Raw genomic sequence first — 22,553 nt, 5'->3', positions numbered from 1 at the left:
TTTATTGCTTCTTTTATTTCTTATATTGTATTTTATTGTATGACCATTTCAATTATCTGGAATACACATTGTAATACAATAAAATACAATATAGGGAATAAAAGAAGCAATAAAAATGCAGGTACAATTAAAAATCATACAGCATTTAGCATTACAGTCACTACAACAGGCAGAAAAATCAGTAAGTAGTCTGCCAAGACCATCAGCAATTTTCAAGTGATCCATGGGGGAAACAACATTTGGGAACTGCTGCCCAAGATGATGAGTCAGAAGAAAGCAAGGTTCAGGCTCAAGAGCCTTGTCTGCCTGGACAGTGTCCTGGTAGCCACAACACCCATTTAATGCAAGAGAAAGCTGAGCTGGAAAGGAGTTGAGTTTGCTTTTTTGGGTTTTTACAGCTTCAACCAGCATGAAACTCAGCATTGGAATCCTTCCCATAGACCCCTTTCTCTACCACAGTACACATAGTACGTATTTGAAAGGACCATATCTTTGCCTAACTGAGAGTCTTTTAACTGCATTTCTATGATAACTATACTGCAGAGCACTACTGGGAAACATATGATGTATTAATTGTATATTGCAATTAACTAACATGCGTATAATACCCATGTGCTTTCAGACTGGAGTACCTGGCATGGCTGTTTGGTGCAGAGGACAAATAAGTGTGGCTCATCTTTACTTCTTTGGAAGAACATACACTAAAAGGGGAGTGTAGAGGAAGGATTAGTTTTCAAGACAAGGGGATTAAGCACCATTCACAGCATGCAGTGAAGCACTTATTTCTGGGTTCCCTTCATGAGCAGCAGTGAAAATTGCAGGTGTTCAGCACTATCCCCAGCATTTGGAGATCATAAGCAGTTCTATTAAAGCCGAGTGTTTATTAGTATTGTTATTAGCAAGCGACATGTAGGATTTAGTCAGAAGTTCAGTTTAAAAGCTTCAGTGCGGCACTTAGAGGTTCAGGCCACAGCAGGTGTAGAAACTTCATGGATTTGTAATTGGTTAGTGGGTGAGCATAAATAGGAAATGCAGCAAGGGATGTGGGTGTTTTGTTGAAGAGGAACAGGGGGACAAATCTTCTAAGGGCTGAAATAAAAAGCAGAGTGATCCAAGTCAATTGGTGCTACTGTACTTGCTATGATAAAGGGAGCTTAGAGAATTGCCTCACACTGGCCCCTGTGAGTCAGTGTTAGCGTGGCCTTCAGTGTTGATGGCGTGTGAGGTGGAGTAGAGAACACAGGGAGACAGAGGTAAGGAACCATAATCACTTGAAAACTCTAGAGCAGGGGTAGGAAACCTGTGCTCCACCAGATGCTGTTGGACTCCGATCATCCCTGAACATTGGCCATGCTGGCTGGGGCAGATGGGTTGCTAGAGTTCAGCAACATCTGGGCCAAGGACCCAGGGTCCCTATCCCTGCCCAACAAAAGGGTTATCATGATTTTAGTTGTTTATCTTTATCCTATCTTTGTTCCTATCTTTGATAGTAAGGGCAGTAGCTCAATGGGAGGGCATCTGCCTTGCATGCAGAAGGTCCCAACTTCAATCCCCAGCATCTCCAGGTAGGGCTGGGAGAGAATCCTGTCTGAAACTCTGGAAAGCCACCTTTGGGTCCCAAGATGTTGCTGGACTACAGCTCCCATCAGCCCCACCAACATGGCCAATGGTAAGGAATTATGGGAACTATAGTCTAACAACATCTGGGAACCCAATGGTTGGAAAAGACTGGTGGTAAACAATATTGAGCAAGATGGACCAATGGTCTGATTCGGTATAAGGCATCCTCCTATCTTCCTATGACGAAGGAGGCTTCTTCCTGAAATGCGTCCAACTAAATACACAGCTTATGATAAGAAGCAGCAAAGCGTGTCTCCTCTCTGTTTTAATGACAATATTGCCTTGGCCTCCTTGGGAAAGCAAATATCAAGGATATTTCCTTATTGGCCTAACTGTCCCTTGCTTCATGGTGTACAAGTATTTTTAAAATTTATCCTTTTAACTTGGGGGCTCTTTTAAAATATTACTCTAGCTCAGAGCTTGGAAAAGTTACTTTTTTGAACTACAGCTCCCATCAGCCCCAGCCAGCATGGCAACTGGACTGGGCTGATGGGAGTTGTAGTTCAAAAAAGTAACTTTTCCAAGCTCTGCTCTAGCTGCATGGAAGCTGCTTTTTCATAGGCACCTCCCACAAAAGGCCTAATGTTTAAACAGCCCAAGCACAAGGAGAAAGGATGCCTCTGTGGAAAAGGGCCAAGCCATAGGTCTCTGCCCACATCCTTGGTCATTTAGTTTCACCATTTAAAGTGTACTTTGGTGGCTCATATTGCTTCCCCAAATGGGGAAGGGTGAGGCAGTGGTGAAGTCAGGGCTGTGCAAACACACAACCTTGCAGCCCCAGCCTTGACCCTCCCACTGTGTGGCTGTGATGCTGCTGCCAGGAGGCGGATGTTGTGGCTCTGCCCCACTGGATGAGTTGCTCCTGTTCTTGACATTGCTACCATTCTGAAAGGGATCGTCTCTCTGCGGCAAAAGATGCATCAGGAATGCAGAGCAGCTATTGCTCTTTTTAGAATAAATTATATTAAAAACATTTAGAAAATTGGCTAAATGCTTCTTACTAGAGAAGATTTATGTTTATCCCCTGAATTTCAAGCATTATCTGACATAATGCAGTCAGCAGGCTGGCACTTGTTCATTACAGAATTCTTGTTGCTGCTTTCCCCTTAAAATGTGAGATATCTTTTAACTTGGCTTAGCTATTTCACCTACAGAAGCCTTCTCTCTCTCCCCCTCCCCCTCCATATTCAGAATGGTTCCTCATAGTAATACAAGTTAATCATATTTTATGTTGTTATTCTTTTGTAGTCTAGGGTAGACTGATGGCACAGGTGCTTCCAAGGGCAGCCTGACTAGATACTTCCATGGCAGAGGTAATCTTTGGGTGGTATTCAATGCTAGCCCTACTCAGAGGAGACCCATTACAGTTACTAGACACAACTAACTTAGGTTCATTAATTTTGGTAGGTCTGCTCTAAGACTTAGCTGCATACAACTCTTTATTTCTATACATATAGCGGCATCAGCGTCAAAAATATGGCACAAGGGAGACAACAGAGGAAAGAAAGGGAAATGAAAACAGGTATAAACATGGAAAGAAGGTGTGACTGTTTCATTTTACACAAACTCAGGCTTCATAGAAAAAGTAAGTTTTAAAGAGGGATTTGCAAGCAGTAAGAGAGATCACTTCACACAGGTGTTGTGGAATGCAGTTCCAAAAATACAGGACAGTAAGGGAGAAAGGACAGAGTTGTTTGAGGGAGCAGTCCTTCCAATGGTGGAGATAATGGAGCAAAGGTCACGGAAAGGGATATAAGAACAGAGAGATAAGAAGGGGGAGACCATGATGGGCTTAGAAGGTACAAGTACAAAGAGCTTATGCTGGATCCAGGAGCAGGCAGGAATTCAATATGGGGATTTAAGGAGAGTGTCATGTGTTTAGAGAAATGAAAAAGGTAGGTGGTTTGGCAACAGAGTGCAGTTTGGGTCTTACTATACTCCCACCGACCTCATAGGGAGTACGATGGGGGCCTGGAACCTCCTCCTCAATCCCCTAAAAGTCCCACCGTCCCACCATTGTTTCCCTCCCCTCCAACATAGCCTGGCAGCAGTGATGACGGGGAGGCCCCCACAGGTGGCCTCCATTTCTTCCTGGTGTCTGTGACAATGAAATACCAGGGGCTATGGAAATGTACTTCCTTCAAAACATCTGAATAGTTAGTATGGATGTCAGGCACCCTGAAAACTACATGCCCCAAAGATCTTGGCATCTGAGACATTGACTCACGGCACCGCAGAAACAAGGAAACCTGGAGCTTTCTGTTCCCGGGACACCTGATGCCGATACGAAGAAAACAACATTCCCCAGGATCCCTGGCACTTAGGGTGCTGCCATTTCAGTGATCACAGTGCCTGGGTGGAAAGGAGGCCTCCCCATCATAGCAACTGCCACCAGTTAAGTTTGGGGAGTTGCGGTGGTAGAGCATTGTAATAGCGCTGGTAAACCCATTATCAGCTGAGTCCAAACTTTGTCTCACTCTGGGGTGGTGCTTATGTGAAGTGTTTTCATACAGTGTGCCATTAGGTCCACAGGTTTTTAAATATTTTATTCAGGGGTGGGCTTGCACAATCTACCTTTTTTAGAAACTAGACTTCTCATGGTTCACTGATGTGTTTTACATTTACAAAGCAAGAGTATATACCCAAGATCTCTTAGGAAAATAGGACACTTCCATATACCGAGTCAGACCCTTGCCCATCTAGCTCAGTACTGTCCACAATGTCTGGCAGTGACTCTCCAGGGTTTCAGCCCTACATGGCAATGTTGGGGATTGAATCTAGGACCTTCTGCATGTAAAGCAGATGCTCTACCACTGAGCTACAGCCCTTCCCCATAACTAATATGTTAAGTGATCCTGAGAATACATGCTTGCTTAAAAAACACAAAGTGCCTCGTTTGACCAACTCAGTCCCTCCATTCTTAGCAAGAATCTGAGCAACCAGAAGTCTCCAGGTGTTCCACTGGAAATTTGCCAATGGTCCATCACGGAATGGTAAGCTACTTTCTTCCCAAGCCTGGTTGAGTTTACTGCCTTTCTGCACCTTGGTAAGTACAGGCAGGCGGTACTGATGAAAGATTGCTGACAGAGTGTCCGGCCGGGCCCCAGAAGTGTTCAGCCCTTATCCAAATCTGTTGCAGTTCTAGGAAGAGTAACACATTCTGCTCCTCTGCTATTATAGCAGTGCAAGCTATTATTAATCCTAGATTTTTTGAAATTATGAGTGACTGGTTTAAAGCAATCTTTAGACATATCACTCCAACTATATATTGGAGGTAGCAGGGAACAGATAAATATAAGCCTGTCTGATTAATCTGAATACACATCAAAGCAAGGGTGCATCCTTTGTTTGACAAATAATTCCTTTCCCCTTCTTTGCACTTTTTATATCTGTCAGACTGTAGCAGCCCGAGGAGTTTCCTACCTTGAGATTGGCACATGCTGGTAAGTCATTGTTGGTGGGTATTTCATTGTTGATGTTTTCGGATCCCAGAATCTTAGATCTGTAAGTGGTCGCTGTTAAAGCTGTGGTTGTTTGGACAGGTAGGAATGGCTGCCACACATTCACGTCTGTACCATTGCCAAAGGCCTGAATTGCACTTTCTATAGGGAAAATTACAGAGCAAATTCTTCGTATGACCAAATAGCAGAAATGAGTTTAGAATGGACAACAACAAACACCTCAAGGCCAACCCTGAAGGGAACAACCCTTACAACGTTCAGTTTGTGAAACACAATTTATTTTCAGTTGCATTAGCAATGCAATGCACCTTTGACAATAACACTTATTCTGACTTCTCAGCCTGCCAACATGCAGCCACATAAATAGTGGGGTTGCTCATGGCACAAAGGAATAGGGTGTGGAATTTACAAAAAAAAAGTTGTTCATCTCTAAGCAGCTGAAAACCCAACTTATGAACTCCAGAGACAAGCCTGGGTTAGGTGGGTAACAGTATCAGAAGTACACTCATTTTGGTTTTCTATTAATCAGGTATGGGGAACCTTGGGCCTTCTGGATGTGGCTGAACTACAACTCCCACCAGCAAGCATAGCCAGTGATGATGGGAGTTGAAGTTCAGCAACACCTGGAGGGCCAAGGTTCCACACACCTGTTATAAGTCGTTGAGCTCAACATTCTGGGATATACTATCAATGTAGTGTGCCTGATAAGCCAAACAGTGATAGCAAGGAACTTACTGATTTATTTATGAGTTGCTTTTATATATAACAAAATAAATATGAGGTATTTTTAAGAATATGGTTTTCTTTTTCTTTTCCCCCCTTCCAGTCTTCAAACAAAATCTGCATAACGAGGTGGGAGAAGCATGCTCAAACTAGAAGAAAATGGAAAAGTTGAAAGGCTTATCGTAGTTTTTCATGGGATTAAATGCTCTGTTTATGGCAAGAGTAAATTGGGTTTTTTTTAAAAAAAATACACACGTGAATAGAAAAACAGTTTTAATCAGGTCTTTGGGGACTTAGCATGGAATTAGGGATTTCTTATTTCAAACTCATTGTATAAGAAATAAACCTTTTCACTAGGGACCTGAGCATGGAAGCTATTAATACATCCCTTCAATAGTATCCACTACTTACTATAAATTATTTCACTCTTATTTCTTATCTTAGAAAGATGCACTTAATTCTTACTTTTCAAAAGAACTTCTAATAAATGTAGGAAATGATTTATAGACTTCAGAAATGAGCAGGCTGACGTGAAGAGAAGTGAGGAGAATCTGTATGGATTTTCATTGCCTTGCAGCACATTATAGAAAACTAAAAAATGATCCCAGAGAACTCACAGATAGTTACCCTGAATGAAATAAACCGACACCTCATTGTTCAAAATACCATCACACGTTCTAGGAGCTAAAGGCTATTATGTACAAACCATTCAGTACATATTTAGAAGTTCCAGTACTGCAGTCCTCTTGGGGCTGTAAATTTTCAGAATAAAGGCAGGAGGAAATGCAGGTTTGAATGAACTCCTGAGTAAAAAAGCCTACCTGCACATAGAAAGCTATGTGCATAGAAAGCATACATGTCAAGAAGAAGGTTAAGTTATGCTCTTTCTTCTTGACAGTAGCTTTTGATGGGCAAGGATTTTTTTTTTTGCTTCAGTCATTCATGTGATCTCTCCACCTATATTTTGAAGTGCTATATTGACAGGAAGATTGTACCATATGATTTTCCTGAATGTGTAATTTGCATTTTAAAAGGCTGAGAAGCCTTAAATCACTGGGATAAAAATGGCAAATAGACCAATCCTTTGAGCCACTGTGGTAACCAAGAAGGTGAATGGTTAGAGGTGAGGACTATTGGACCAACAGAATGCTATAGTCTGATATGTGGATATTTAAAATACATGCATATTAACAGCCCATCTCTTAACAATATCCTGTGTTTCATTAGTATTTTTATTTAAAATAAAGGTTTACAAATGTCAGTCCATAAACAGAAAAAGGATAATGGAACATTTATCCCCCTTCAGTGAAATGCTATTAAAACAGGGACACCTTTAATTTCTTCATGAAGAAAAGGTCTCTCTAGCAGGGTGAGTATAATTTTTCCTCACAGTGTCCTCTAATGTCATTGCTTTATCTTCATTAACATTTTTATTCCAACAGCAAGAGAAAGGACAATGGAACTGGGGTGTTTCTTTTTTAAAAAAGAGCATGTAATGCTGCAGCAGTGCTCTCATTTCCAAATCAGCATATTAGCAAATTATTAAAACAATTAAAAATATGTATAGGCATCAGCAGGTCAAAGTGAATACTAGCCATGCTTCCGGATGTCTACATTGTTGCTTATTTTTAAGAGTGTAAACTGAATTTATGTGGGATGTTCCTGAAGCCCATTTCTAATTTGAAAAACAGGTCTGACAGCATAGTTAGCTTTTCACATTTAACTAAGATCTAACACTGCACAACACAAAGCCATTTCCTATACAACGTTTTTCCCACCTGGAGATAATGGCTGGGTTCAGATGGAATATTAAATTATGGTTCAGCATTACATGTGTGATCCTCAGGCTCAGCACACTTCCCTCCTGTTTTCTCTTCTGGGTCAGCTGCAAGGAGGAGAGTGGCAGCTTTTGCTTCTGCTTTCAAATCTCTGTAGTTTGTCATTATGTGCAAACTTGTTACTGGGGTTAGTCTTAACTGTGGTTTAGGTAAACAGCCAGGATCAAACTATTGTTTGAAGTTAGCTTGTTTCCCTAAGCCTGGGGTGGGGAACCTCAGACCCAGATACAAAATGTGGCCCTTGAGGCCTCTCTATCTGGCCCTCAGAACTTTCCCCAGTCCACAACACCTCTCCATAGGGCACATCCCTGACAGCCCTGCTTTGAGTACTTTTCAAGTGTTTGTCTGGCTGGAACTGTGACTTGCCTGGGTGGAGGATGGAAAAAAGTATATATGGGTATGGGTGTAGAATCCTATGGATTTTGTGTGCCTTGAGTGTGGCCTCCTGTACAAAGGTAAGAATTGCATCTGTTGTTCTGCCCATGTTCATCTTTGGACCCACCCACGTTTGCCTCTGGGAATGTGGTCCACAGGCTGGAAAAGGTTCTCTGCCCCTGCCCAAAACAATAGTTAAGACTGAGAACAATTTGTCTGGGTTTGCACATAACAACAATATGAAGTCAGTTGTAAATGGAAGTGGATGAAGATCCTCCTTGCAGCCATGTCAGAGAAGGAGAAAAGAACATGAGAACAAGGCTCATTCATGGAACAGTAAACTATGGTGTAGCATTACATCTGAACAGAGCTGTAATATTACATGTGAAGAGGCCAAAGTGCCAGCTAATATTTTACATGGTTGAGTGTTTATTATGTGTACACAGGTTATTTCTGAGCCAAACACTAATATTCAGCAACTCATTGTGACGCTCAGTCTGAGTCCATACAGGCATCCAGTTTACCACACATTTCAATACTGATGTGCAGTAAAATCCTCCCTAGCACTTAGCAAAACCAAATTTCCTTGGGATAAAAAGAATTCATACTGGGGTAGTTCAGCTTGTCTGTATGGGCTCCCTAAAGACTTATGGTTGGTTTACATGTCTCAAGCAGCAAATCAAAGATTGTAGGTACCTAAAAAGAAGTCCCACTGCTTAGCAAAATCTGGGGATTTGAATCCTCTATGTTTAACCATGCATATATTACTAATGTAATGTGATAGTTGCCAAAATTAAACAGATAGAGGTGTGGCTGGAATCCACATTGGAACCCACATTGCATATACTGCAGCTGCTTGCAATCACCTGTGTTGCACTGGAACCACTGATGTGAATGGCTCTTACACACATTATTGCTGGTTGAAAGTGAGTAGCAGGAGGTTTAGGACAGACAAGAATGACATGCTCCTTCACACAACACTTAATTAATTGATGGAATTGGCTACCAGAAATTGTGGTGATGGTCACTAGCTTAGATGGCTTTAAAAGGGGACTAGACAAATTCCTGGAAGGTAAGTGTATCAGTGACTTCTAGTTATGTTCATTATCTGTGATCTCCAAATTCAGAGTATTCCTCTGAGTACTAGCTGCTGGGTAACAACAACAACAAGAGAGGGATATTGCCTTCAAATCCAGCTTATGGGTTTCCTGAAGCATCTGGTTGGCCATTGTGTGAAACAGGATGCTGGACTTAAAGGACCTTTGGTCTGATCCAACAGGGCTCTTATTATGTTCTTATGCTGCAACATGTAACCCAACCACACAGATTTGGTGTTTGGGTGGCTGCTGTGTTCCCTAGGTAACATAGAAAACAGGTCTAAACTGTACCAGAGTAGTTCACTCTGATGGATGGAATTCAGATAATCTATCAAGACACAGCAATCAGTGAATCGTTCAAGATAGCTAGTGAGGGCATGTTGTGGAAGAAACACCCCAGGATTTGTGTACATTTAGACAGAAAACAACAGTTAATTCTTGATTAGTTGCTGCACATATTTTTGTATCAACACATCCTTGAAGATATTTTATAGAAAATAAATATTGTACTCACTAAGGCATATATTATCCTGGAAGAAATTCAGAAATTTCAGACATTCTTCTAGATCGTTGCCACTGTTGCTGCAATCACACCACGGAGCAACGCTGAGACTGGGATAGTTTCTATAATTCGGAGTCATAACTGTGCCTATTAAAAAAAAGGAAAAAACAAAACACCATTCTGTATGATTATTTCTTTTTCAATAACACACCATTCTCCCAGAAATCCAATCAAGAAATGAGTATCAACTTGTAGGTGAGGGAAGCAAAGATAGATTAAAATGTAAAAACCACGAGTAAGCTTTGAGTAGTGTTGAGATGAGAAGATTTGGGGGATGGTGTGGGTAGGTAAATATGGCTTGATCAGTTAAGAGGAAGAGTATGAAGACAGAGCAAATAACTGTCACTCTTTATATACCCACTATGCTCTGCAGGTGAGAGGCTCCTGAAGATACCATCTTATCAGGAGGTCCATTCTGCACAACATAGGAAATGGACTTTTAGTGTAGTGGCACCTACCCTGTGGAATTCCTTCCCTTAAATATTAGACAGGCGCCATCTCTGTTATATTTTCGGCGCCTACTGAAGACCTTCCTCTTTCAACAAGCCTTTTAAGCTGAGACCTTATCCCAGTCTGTGTCTAAATTACTTTTTAAGATGTTTTAAAACCTTTTTTAAAAAGATGTTTTAAAGATGTTTTGTTTTAATATGTTTTTAAAGATGTTTCAATATATTTTAAACTCTATTTTTATGATATTTAGAGTATTTTTAGTGTTTTGTTTACTGCCCTGGGCTACTACTGGGAGGAAGGGTGGGATATAAATAAATAAATAAATAAAGCAGTGATGGCTGCCTGAATATGCAGATAGACTATGCTTCAGATAAAGAATAGATTAAAATAATGCTTTAACTGATGATGATGATGAACTGCTTTCAAGTCGATTCCGACTTATGGCAACCCTATGAGTAGAGTTTTCATGGTAAGCGGTATTCAGAGGTGGTTTACCATTGCCTCCCTCTGAGGCTAAGAGGCAGTGAGTGGCCCAAGGTCAACCAGTAAGCTTTATGGTTCTGTGGGGATTCGAACCTTGGTCTCCCAGGTTGTAGTCAAACATTCTAACCACTATACCACACTGGCTCTACAACAGTTTAAATCAAAAAGATCATCACTTATTCTGCAGTAATCGTGTAACAGAACAGCATTACAACTGCATTTGTTCTGTGATACTGAGGAACAACCAATGTGTTTGGACAATCTTAAGTAAGAACAATAATGTTACAGAAAGCACCAATCTGGAGATTCTGGCTATTTTTATATGGCTGAAATCTTCCCACATTGGACCCAATACAAAAAAGCTAATCTAATCTGAGAATGCCATACATAAAAGCAAAGCAGCAGTTAGTGATTGTGAAAGTGCTTGCTTTGCAAAAAAAAAAAGCCCAAACAAGTTTTACTTTTGCCTCTTAAACCTCAGAATATAAAAATGGCCCAGAGCATGTTTTGGTGATAGCGTAGTACTTTCGAAATGTGGACATACAAGACACTCTATTGAATAGAGGTTCAAACTTTTGCTAGGCTTTCTCCCCATAGACCTGTACCACTGGTACATCTTAGTGGTGCTGGTGGAATGAATCTGGGTAGATAATTGTTTTTAACACAGTATTTTAAGGTTGTTGTAACCAGTCCTGGGACCTCTTGATGAAGGGCGGGCAAATAACAACAAACAACAACAATTCTGGGTATTGGACAGCTTTAGGATTACAAAAACACCTATGGTGTGAACCAAAAGAGGTTCTACTCTAGGCTTTGTGGTTGCCAAACACAAAGTTTGTTAGTATTAACTGAAAATGCAGCCCCATTAACATTATGCATAATATCTATCACCAGGAGCCTGGTTGGTATTGAACATATCAGTCACCATCACTTCATATATGAAATAGGATACAATGAAACGCATAAAGTAGTATCTGGTGGGGGGATTGGGCTGTATAAAGTGGGTGTAAGCAAAAGGATGTTTTTTGTTTTGATGTCAGACTACTGAATCAGACGGCAACTTTTGACTAGCAACTCCAGTGGTAACTGCCCAATGTCTGCAGAAGTTTGGCAAATCTTCAGTAACACAGTTTTGAATTAATGAAATACCCGTGGAAGTGGGGAATGTAGTAAAATGGGCAAGCACTATTAGTCAAAACTTGACAAAAGATAAGTCGGAGGCATACATCGAAGGGTGTGCTGGCGATGGACTGCTTAGATGACCCATGTGCCACATGCTGAGTGCAATGAGGAATAAAGAACAAATGCTGCACACACTCCATACATTTAAAGCACATGATTTCCCCAAAAGAATTCTGGGAATTGTAGTTTACCCTGCAAAGAGCTTTAATTGCCAGCACTCTTAACAAACTACAGTACCCAGGATTATTTGGGGAAAATAATGTGCTTTAAATGTATGGTGCATACAAAGTAAAAGTTTCCAGCAAACCTGTTCAATTAGAATCAATGCAGGTAAAATAGCTGGAAATTTTAACATTTGGAGATGACAGTTTATGCAAACCATGTAAAATCTATATAAAACTGCAATCCTATGCCGATTTACCGGGAAGCAAGACCTACTGAACTCTAGGAGAACCCTAAATGCAACAATACAGCGACTAGTATGCAGGGACAAAGAGAACTATTACAAGAAATAGAAGAGGACAACAAAAAGGGAAGAACAAGAGCCCTATTCCAAAAGATTAGAGAAATGAAAGGGAAATTTAAACCAAGAGTAGGGATGTTGAATAATCAACAGGGGACCACACTGACTGACCGAGATGAAATAAAAGGAAGATGGAAGCAATACACTGAAGAACTCCATAAAAGATAAAGCCAGGATGACAGATTCATTCACGGAGGAACCATATGACGAAGAACCAGAAATTTCAGAATGTGAGGTGAAAGCTGATCTTAAAATACTTTGAAGAAACAAATTATCAGGAACAGATGGCATACCAATAGAGTTGCTGCAAGCTACTGAGACTGAATCTGTCCAAATTTTGACAAAATTTGTCAAGAAATATGGAAAACTAAACAACGGCCCACAGACTGGAAGCGTTCAACATATATCGCAATTCCAAAGAAAGGGGATCCCAGGGAATGCAGTAAAATTATTGAACTATTGCCTTAATATCCCATGCAAGTAAAGGAATGCTCAAGATTCTACAACAAAGGCTCTTGCCATATATGGAGCAAGAAATGCCAGACATCCAAGCTGGATTTAGAAAGGGAAGAGGCACCAGAGATCATATCGCAAACAAACACTGGATAATGGAACGGACCAAGGAATTTCAGAAGAAAATCACCCTGTACTTTATAGATTACAGCAAAGCCTTTGACTGTGCAGATCATGAAAAACTATGAATGCTTTAAAAGAAATGGGGGTGCCACAGCATCTGATTGTCCTGATGTGCAACCTAGACTCTGGACAAGAGGCTAGTGTAAGGATAGAATATGGAGAAACTGATTGGTTCCCCATCGGAAAGGGAATATCCTCTTTAGTCTGTGTAACGTGTAGCAATGGGAAAGTGACTGTGCCTGAAAACAGGATAAAAGCATCACTGACTTTCTGGACAGCAACAAAGATAGCCAAAACAGAAGAGGAAATAAATGTATCTAAAATGATATAAGGCAGAAATGGAAATACTGCTAAGCCATGGATGGCATCATAGAGGATGGGAAAGGCCAAAACAGACTATATGTATATTTAGTGTCCCCAATGTATATGTTAAAAAAAAATAGCTGAAAGATGCTGGGGGAAAAAATTCTGCAATATAAGCCTGGGGGCAGATGTGAAGTCAAGCAGATCACATTATTTCCCCCTGCCTTGATTTGTTCTTCTAGGTGGCATCTTGGACTCCAGCCCTCTCTCTCTCTCTCTCTCTCTCTCTCTCTCCCCCCAAACACACACACACACACTTGATAAAATACCTCAAGTTATTGTGGAACCTCTAGAAAATTAACCACTGTCTGGGGTGATCACTTTAACATCTAAAAAATGAGGAGTGGATGTTTTCTATCATTAGCAGTTGCCATAAGAATCAGTTCTTGGGATAATTAATATCTGAATTCTATATTCTCGAAGGTGATTTAAATGTTATGGCTCTCATATGAGGATGACTCAGTGTGTTATTAGGCACGTTGGTGCCTTTGTATGGACAGCATCCATATCAGCACTAATAATTTTTTGGTGATGGTACTGGCATGCAGAATCTCCATGCAGTTTGGGCTAGAGAATATAAGAAGTGGTTTTGAAAGGTTACACTCACTGTGTGGAATGCCACTATGAGAAAGTATTTGCTTTGGCAGCTTCTACATATGGGATGATATGGGTAGGAAAAGCCATAGCAAAAAAGAGAAGAGAGGAATTGTGATGGGTAGCCACACAACCACAGAATGAGTATATATGCCCTTGTAGTCTAGATTTATAATAGTCTGATGGAGATCTTGGTATCCCCCCAAAGCCTGATTTTGGAAGGCTGAGTTTTTCAGAGTAATAGCGGTAAGCAAGGCATGAACTCTTGTTACACTAGTCAGTTTCCATCCTCTTAACTGTGTCTTGAGGCTGCTAGCAAGGAAGAAGAATGTGTATTTTCCCTCCAAAGTCAGATCTCCACTTGATTTTGCTTCCTTAGGGACCCATTCCCTTGATCCTGATGCCAGAGAATGTTTTTGCAGTCTTTCTTCAAGCATTTGTGCAGTATCTTTGCCCAGGGAAACATAAAAGTACCTCTCTGCTGGAACTGGGTTATCCTTAAGGTTACATTGCATAATGGCTCCAATAAAATCCTTAGCAAAAGTCACTGTGTCTGGAAACTACTTGCCAACAGCTGTTATTCTGAGTTATCCATTAGTACCAAAGTTATTTCTTGCCAGCAGCTAACATCCATACATCACTTAATTGGATCTGATGTCTAAGATACTCAGTTCTTTGTCCAAGAGTCAACTTCTTTTGTTTGTAGCTAGTTAAGTCATCCTTTTGCATTTGCTTTCATTAAAAAGGCTATTCACAATTTTTTTTCAAAGATATAGTACTTCCCCAGTAATCATACCTATTTACTATTTTTGTAATAGCAGATGTGGCTAAAAAGATATAGAGGAGCATTGCAAGTATAAAAATAAAATGAAGTGGTAGCATTTTTTTATCACCATGTCAGTGAAAGAATATACAAACTTTTGAGTAACACAGAACTGTTTACTAGAAGAAAAGAAAGCTGCTAATTAATTTGTACATATCTACATACAAAGAGGGAGATCCGTGAAATTACATGGCTTGGAGCTGTCAGGAGCACTGGATCTTTCACATATACACACAGCTACTCCACCAATATATCTTAACACATCTCCTTTCTGAGCAAGAGCACTGTTTTGTTTATGCTTCCCCTAGGTGGTAGCTCATCAGAAAATATTTGTTTAACAGCTATTGGAGTTGAGCTGTAGTTTTCACATCTACCATAAATAGCCAGGAATATTTCATGACAGTTGTAAACTCCAAAATTTGAAAAAAATCTAATATGCAGTCTTCATGCCATTTGTTTCTCATATTTTATTCACAACACATATTTACTCTGTCATCTGACAACTGGAAATCTCACTGCTCGGAGATTGGGGAGGCAAGCAACAATGAATAGGGCTTTCATGGTAAGCGGTATTCAGAGGTGGTTTACCACTGTCTTCCTCTGAGGCTGAGAGGCAGTGACTGGCCCAAGGTCACCCAGTGAGCTTCATGGCTGTGTGGGGATTCGAACCCTGGTCTCCCAGGTCGTAGTTCAACTAACTACTATGCCACACTGGCTCTCAAACAGCATATAAAACTAGATAACTTGATGGTGCTCACTGGCATTAATTTGGATTTTAACAAATTCACCATATAGCCAGAAATTACACCAAAATTATTAATTTTATAGTTTATACAAAGCTATTTTAAATTCCATTTGTTCATGTACAAGAAATGGACTGATAGTGAGACTTATACATTAGATAATAGGTTTGCAATTTACAATAATGTGGTTTACATACATCTAACTGATGACAATATCTTCAATTATGGCAGCTTTTGGTGTCTATTTATGGTCCATCATCTCTGAGTGCTTCAATATAGTTGGATCTTTACAGAAAGTTAAATCTGCAATAGTTGTTTATAAATGTTTATTGGAATGTTGTAAATTGGATGCTCAGTAAGTGAATGGAATAGGAAATAAGAGTGTTCCATATAGCCTAAGTAATGAAAAATTGTTTTAGCATCTGTATGTAATGCTGCTTTAGGTTTAACATTAATTCAACAAAAAATGGTGATTCAGGTTTATTAGACTCCACCACATCTTTATGGGAAGGAACTGGCTAGTTCAGATAGATGTTGGCCATGTAAGGCTGACCATGCCTCTTGAGGCAAATGATGTGGGCATGTTCTGTGATGTCTTCTTTTTGTCAGAAATTATTGTTCATATTAACATTGTTTTGGAAAAATCATTGATATATTCACACACTTTTAAATTATATTACTGTAGAGTGGGGATTAACAGGTGGACAATGAAAGTAAATCCTGTGAGTCATTATGGGGCAAAGAGATTTATATTTCAAGTTAGAAGGATAAACACTCACCATCCATTTCTCAATGGTCTGAAGATCATACTGTCCTTTCTACATTTGAATGTATGTCTTATCAATCTCGTTTGGATATTTAGATGGACATATGGACTGAATATATTAATATATGTATTAAAATTAGGATTGATTGAATATTCTTATTGTTAATCTGAGTGGACATTGTTTCTTTTTTCTTTCCATTATGTTTGCAATAAAAATACATATTAATCTCTGTTATCTTTTCAGCGCCTCTTGAAGACCTTCCTCTTTCAACAAGCCTTTTAAGTTGAGGCCTTATCCCAGTCTGCGTCTGTGTTGGAATTACTTTTTAAGATGTTTTTAAACCTTTTTTTAAAACAATTTTTAAACCTTTTTTAAAAAAGATGTCTTCAAAGCTTTTAAAAAAATGTTTTTAAAGTTGTTTTGTTTTAATGTATTTTAAAGTCTGTTTTCATGATGTTTTAAAGTGTTTTTAGTGCTTTTGTTTGCTGCCCTGGGCTCCTGCTGGGGGGAAGGGCGGTATATATATATTAAATATATAAATAAATAAAACAAGTCTTAAAAATAGCTTTACATCCAAACATCCAAATCCTAAACTAAAGTTTATCTTAAATATGGTTTGTTAAAACAAGCCAGCTTTATGACCCAATGTTTGATATTGACTTATTTTAAACAAACCACACTTGATTGGGTTCAGATGACATAAACTGTTGTTAATCTACACCAGAAATTGAAAACTTCAAAACTTCTCCTTGTGGCTGCTGTGGGAGTGAGCCAAAAGTTCATTGTAGTTCATTCTTATCATGTGTGATGTCCACACTGGGCCACTGTGTTGCTCTGAAGTAAAACCTGTGGGACTTGACAGCCATTCAAGCAGATGTAGCAATGATAAATCCAATTGTTAATTAAGATAATGATCTGAAAGAATAGTTTTGCCTTCACTGGGAATGACGGGTATCTCAGAAACTATTTAATAAGGACACAAGGGGTCATTTTCAAACAGACTTTTTGGAAACAAATTAGGAGATAATTGGTTTAATTCATCAAGGAAACTATATCCTCTCCCTAGAAATGTGAAGGAGACATTTTCATAGGAAAGTACAAATGTAACCAAGTTATCTGTGGGATACTTAAAAGCTTTCTATAAACAAATGTTCAGATAATCATAACGATTAGTTACATGCATTTAAAATGATGCACACCCCTCCCCAACGTCTATATAGGGAAACACAAAGTAAATCCCCAACAGAAAGCCAGAACATGTTATAGCTTCCCTGTGGTAAACAATCTCTGTCCTAATAGTTGCCATCAGGAATATGTAGGGGGGGGGGCACAGTGACTCACAACATAAAATTGTAAGTATTTGCAAACGTTGGTATCTTAATAACCAACTGATCCAACCCAGCAAGGGAAATCCAGTTGTGGATCCTTCACGTAGCTGATTTAGGTTCACTGACTGGCTGGATACAACTTTTGATGCACATTCCATTCCAAAGCTACTGGCTGCTAGCATGTGACTAGTTGTCCTCAACTAGAGGTTGATCAGAACCAATTTTTTAAGAGTACTTCATGAGCTGCCTCTTTTGTTCAAGATGTACTCCCCTTCCTAACAGCCTTTCCAGTCCCACTCCAACCTTTCGTCCATTTCCTTTCATCTCTATGAATTTTACGCTTAGGATTACTGCTTTGGAAATTACATTAATTTTTAACTCAAAATAAAATAAAATAAAATAAAATAACTTTAAGACCTGAGCTACACAGTGATTGTGTCCAGGTACTGTGCTTACACAAAGCTGATGAAGGTCTTGGGCATGAGTATTTATTTTATTTCTGGTTTGCAATGAAATCTTCAAGGTGCCTGGGATGTTGCTGGAGTTTTTCCTACCTTTTTGTTTCATTTTCATACCATATTCCAAACGAAGCCTCATTTCCTATACCCCCCCCCAAAAGAGAAAACCCAGAGAAAACAAACCTTACCAATAAGCCCGGAGTAAGCAAGGAGGCAGTCAGCATAGTTTTCCTTCAGACAGCTACTAACAGACCGTGACTCAGGCTGGCAGTTTGTGAAAAAATCTGCAAGGCGAGATCTGCGATGTGGTAAGAAAAGAAAAGATATTTAAAAATCAAGCCTCCAGGCGGTCTTACCTTTTGCACTCTTCTCTCTTTTTGTCAATATTTAATTCTCTTCTACACACATATACTGTACACATTCAAACTGTTAAGAGTGCCTTCTTTAAACACAGCATTTTATCTCAATGGTGCCTAGTAAAGAAGTGTTAAGCTATAAATGAGCAAAAAATCCAACAACTACAGCTCTGGAAAATATACATTTTATACAAGACAGAGCACTCAGAATGCTCCTGCTAAGGATAGGCAACAGATAAATTCATTGGTGAAGTGTCTGCTTGGTGAGATTCTTTCATCAGAGTTTGAAATTTGTAAGGAGGAAACCACGTCTATCCAAGCAAGTGAGTTAATTGATGGTGTAGGGTAGGTCTGGGAGCTTCATTGTTAAGTGGTTTGCATGATTAATAGTTACAGTGCCAGCCTTCAAATGGTCATGCAGAGCTTCCTCACTTGGCATTTGAAACACCTGAAGTTGTTTCACTTACAAAACCAGGAAAAGTGCACAACTGTATTAACGTTGGTGCTGTACAGCTTCACTCATATAAAAAGGCTATTGCACCCCCAAATGAACTGATTCAGAACAGAATCAGCTCATCACTTCTTAAGTGCACGAGAAAAACATCAACACATCAGCACTGACAACTGCCACTGTGGTAATGCTTAGGGCAGAGGAAGGGATCCTTAAAATTGTGGCAATGTGCAACCTGCGATTACATGCAGTGGTGTCCAAGTATAGTGCGTTCTGAATTTGGCATCCCAATCCAGCACCTGTGTGCATACAAAGTGAGTATAGTATGAAATTGTATGTACTAGAAAGTGACGATTTCATAAAGGAAGCCACAGACCTGAACTTACAAGATCTGAACAGACAGATGCTATTGGAGGTCACTGATTCATAGGGTCGCTATAAGTCGTGATCGACTTGAAGGCACATAACAACAACAACATAAAGTGACTATGGGACTACTGAGCAACTGTCTTATTCATCTTATTTGTTTTATTTATTTTGTTTTATTTTTGAAATGTATATCCCGCTTTGTCTTTCAAATGACCTCAGAGCGGCTATCAACAAAACAGTTAAAACAATAAACATTAGCCTGTAAAACAATTAATAAAAAAACCTGGAGATAACAGAAATATTCAGAGAAGGATAGCCTGATCAAATCAACGCAGCAGCATTAATCAATGCAAATAGAAAACAATCCCTAATGCAGTAGCAAGAGAACAGCAGCAGCAACAACACAACAACAAACACCAGCCAATTCCAAAAGCCTTTTGTTTTTGAAAGCCAGCTTCTGCCAGGCACATAATGGTGCACAATGTTGGGGCCAGGAGGGTATCTATTTATTTATGAAAATACTTAAATACCCCAGTTTCATAAAAAAAATCAAAGTGGTGCACAACAAATGTATATACAATAAAAACAACATGAAACCCCAAATCATAGATCACTGGCTAACTGTGAAATAAATGACATTTTCTTCCCCTTGAGCTTTCTGTGTAAATCTGGCAGCATAGAAATGAATCTCTTATGGAAGAACATTCCACAAGCCTGGGCTTGTAACACTGCCAGAATCCCTACTGGGGGAGTTCAAGAAAGCTGGTATCACTAATGAGAAGGCCCTGCCCATTCTGGGCATATGCTGCATTTCAGCTGGTGGGGGACACAGAGCAGGCCTTCAGATGCAAAATATGGATAGCACTGGGCTAAAAAAGAATCTGATATTCAACTTTATTTTTAAAATGTTTCTACCCCTTTAATGGTTGCAAAGTTTGTTGAAATCTCCAGGAAAGAGGGTTCTTGAGTTCTAGTTATCAGAGGAATGGGGCTTCGGCACCTTTAATAGCTTTTCCTTCCTCATGGTCAGTGCAAACACAGAATTATACTAAGTATATGGAGCAAAGATGTTCCATTGGCATAAAGTATGCAGATTAATGAACAAAACTTTCTTGGCAGAGAATTCAGTTAACCTCAAGACAGAATTTAGTTTTGGTGTTGGGATTTTTTTTTATAGGGCAGAGTTAATACAGCTGTGCTTACCCCCAATCCTGTGACATGCTGTGCTCACAGGATTAGGCTGTTAATGAAATAAATGGCTGACAATGTAATAAATGAAAGATGAGCTGAAGTTTAATATTCTGCAGGAAAATAGCACACACACACACCCTGCAAAGGTACATCTCAAAGACACAATATGTACAAAATTGAGCATCAGGAAACTAAAGTTCTGCAAGCAGTTCTCTCACTGAAGGCACATCACTGGCATTGTGGCTTAATTACTATAGCTGTGAGATACAAAGAGGTGTGCCTGCTGAACTTTGCATAGGATTACAAGATGAGTAAGACAAACAAGCTTGTATGCTTGGAGTACTGAGAAAAGAAGAATTTCCCTCAACGCATGAAGTGATCTCATCTGCCCATCCCTTTCTCATCTAGACCCATTCAGCTCCAAGGGATGTGAGCCTAGAGCATGCATAAATGGAATAGGGCTAGCAGATGTGATTCTGCTTCCTCATACATTCACTAAGCATGTTGTGGAGCGGATGTCTGAATACTCCCTTGAGTGGTATCAGCTCTCCTAGGTCTCGGGCAGTAAGAGGACTTTCTCAGTGGAGACTATTTTTAACAGGAAGTACCAGGGATCTTAAACATACAAAGCATGTGCTCTACCACTGAGCTATGTTTTCTACCCTCCCAACTTCACAGCTAGCCTGAAATACAGTATCGCTCCCATAGATCTCTCCCTGGGCTCCTGCTGGGAGGAAGGGCGGGATATATATATAAATTAATAGTGACACTCTCTAAAGATGTACATAAATCAAGAACTTGCTACTCTATTGTTAACCATTCCGTTTCTACCTTGACCCATTATTATTATTTTAATTATTTAGATTTCCTACTCAAGTGCAAACCTACAGCTGTTTTTACTTCCTGCCCACTAAAACAATAGTTCACCATCAAATTTTACACCCATGAAATGGAAGCAATATTATAAACTTAAATATAATTATCAAAGAAATTGTTTGATATTTTGGGACACAACTCAGTACAAAGTACCATGCTTCTGTGTTGCTTCCATTCCTTCTATGGAACTTGTTCAGGAGAATGTCCTGCCAAAGTGCATCCTTAATCTGAAAAATGGCTGTGAAAAGTAATGATTCCAGAGAACCTGAGTATTTCTGTTTCTCAGCTGTCACTTTATGTAGTTTTCCTTTATATGCATTTTACCATTGGAAATCAAAAACAAAAAATCTGTAGATTCTTGTCACTTTTTTAAAGGAAGAGCCTCTGGAGACTAATTAATTTTGTTTGCTATTATCATTTGATCTATCCTTGTAAAGAAAGTTAATGTGCTTTATTGAGTGGATTGGAGATGGATGTCCAAGCTTGCAAAAGTTCAAAGGATCTTCTAATCTTAAATGCATATGAAGCTCTACTAATCGTCTAGGAGCAGGAACCCATTCAACCAGAAATCTTCAATGTTCATAGTTCATACCAGGGCACAGCATCCTACGAGGCAGAACAATATATGTTTGATTGAGTTTTATAATGTATTGTTGACCTTGGGACTGTAGGATGCAAAACACTGAAGGAAGTAGGTTAGCACTGATCCAACAGAGATGGACAAAATATTTGGATAACTTATGAATTTTATTCTGATGCTCCTTTTGTGAATCATTGGAGTCAGGAAGAAGGATGCTTACAATATTGTCCTTATGAAAATATCTCTCAGTACTCAAATTCCCTGGCCTTGTTTGCAGACTAGCACAGAGTGTTAACAATCCTCGACTCATGTGCTTTGGACATAGTTCAGGTACAGTTTACTGCAGCTTCCACAAGCCCTTTTTTCACATGAGTCTGTTTCTTGCCCATTCAGGTTTGTAATGTGCACAAGTGCACTGAAACACGGTGCAAAACCAAATCTTAATGTGATGGTGAGCCTGACTGCATCAAGATTTCATTTTGTGCTGTGTTTAATCAATGCACAGAAGTATTTGTGTGCATCAGTAACCTGCCTGGAAAAGAAAAAGAAATGAATGACCAGAAAAAACTGAAAACGGCATCCAGTGGCATATGCACTGATCAGCAGTGGATGGTGTGGTGGGACTGTACTGTTTACCTGACCTCCCTCTGGCTGAGTCACTGCTGCGTATTGGGATGAAGACGGAGGTGGTGGCAAGGCTGGCT

The 22,553-nt window shown here is 39.6% G+C and overlaps 1 protein-coding gene across 1 annotated transcript in view; it reads right to left on the bottom strand.

Annotated features, from left to right (window-relative positions):
• GFRA1 (GDNF family receptor alpha 1) overlaps positions 1-22,553 on the bottom strand; it is a 316,795-nt gene that overhangs the window by 64,667 nt on the left and 229,575 nt on the right. Inside the window, exons 5-7 of the mRNA XM_061635904.1 lie at positions 18,215-18,324; positions 9,629-9,763; positions 5,044-5,222 (exon numbers count right to left, since the gene is read on the bottom strand). Coding sequence (XP_061491888.1) covers positions 5,044-5,222; positions 9,629-9,763; positions 18,215-18,324 — 424 coding nt within the window. The remainder of the gene's footprint in view (positions 1-5,043; positions 5,223-9,628; positions 9,764-18,214; positions 18,325-22,553) is intronic.

Source organism: Rhineura floridana, chromosome 7 (genome assembly GCF_030035675.1).
Source record: "Rhineura floridana isolate rRhiFlo1 chromosome 7, rRhiFlo1.hap2, whole genome shotgun sequence".
In the NCBI taxonomy this organism is placed as follows: Eukaryota; Metazoa; Chordata; class Lepidosauria; order Squamata; family Rhineuridae; genus Rhineura; species Rhineura floridana.
This window is presented reverse-complemented; position numbering and strand designations above follow the sequence as displayed.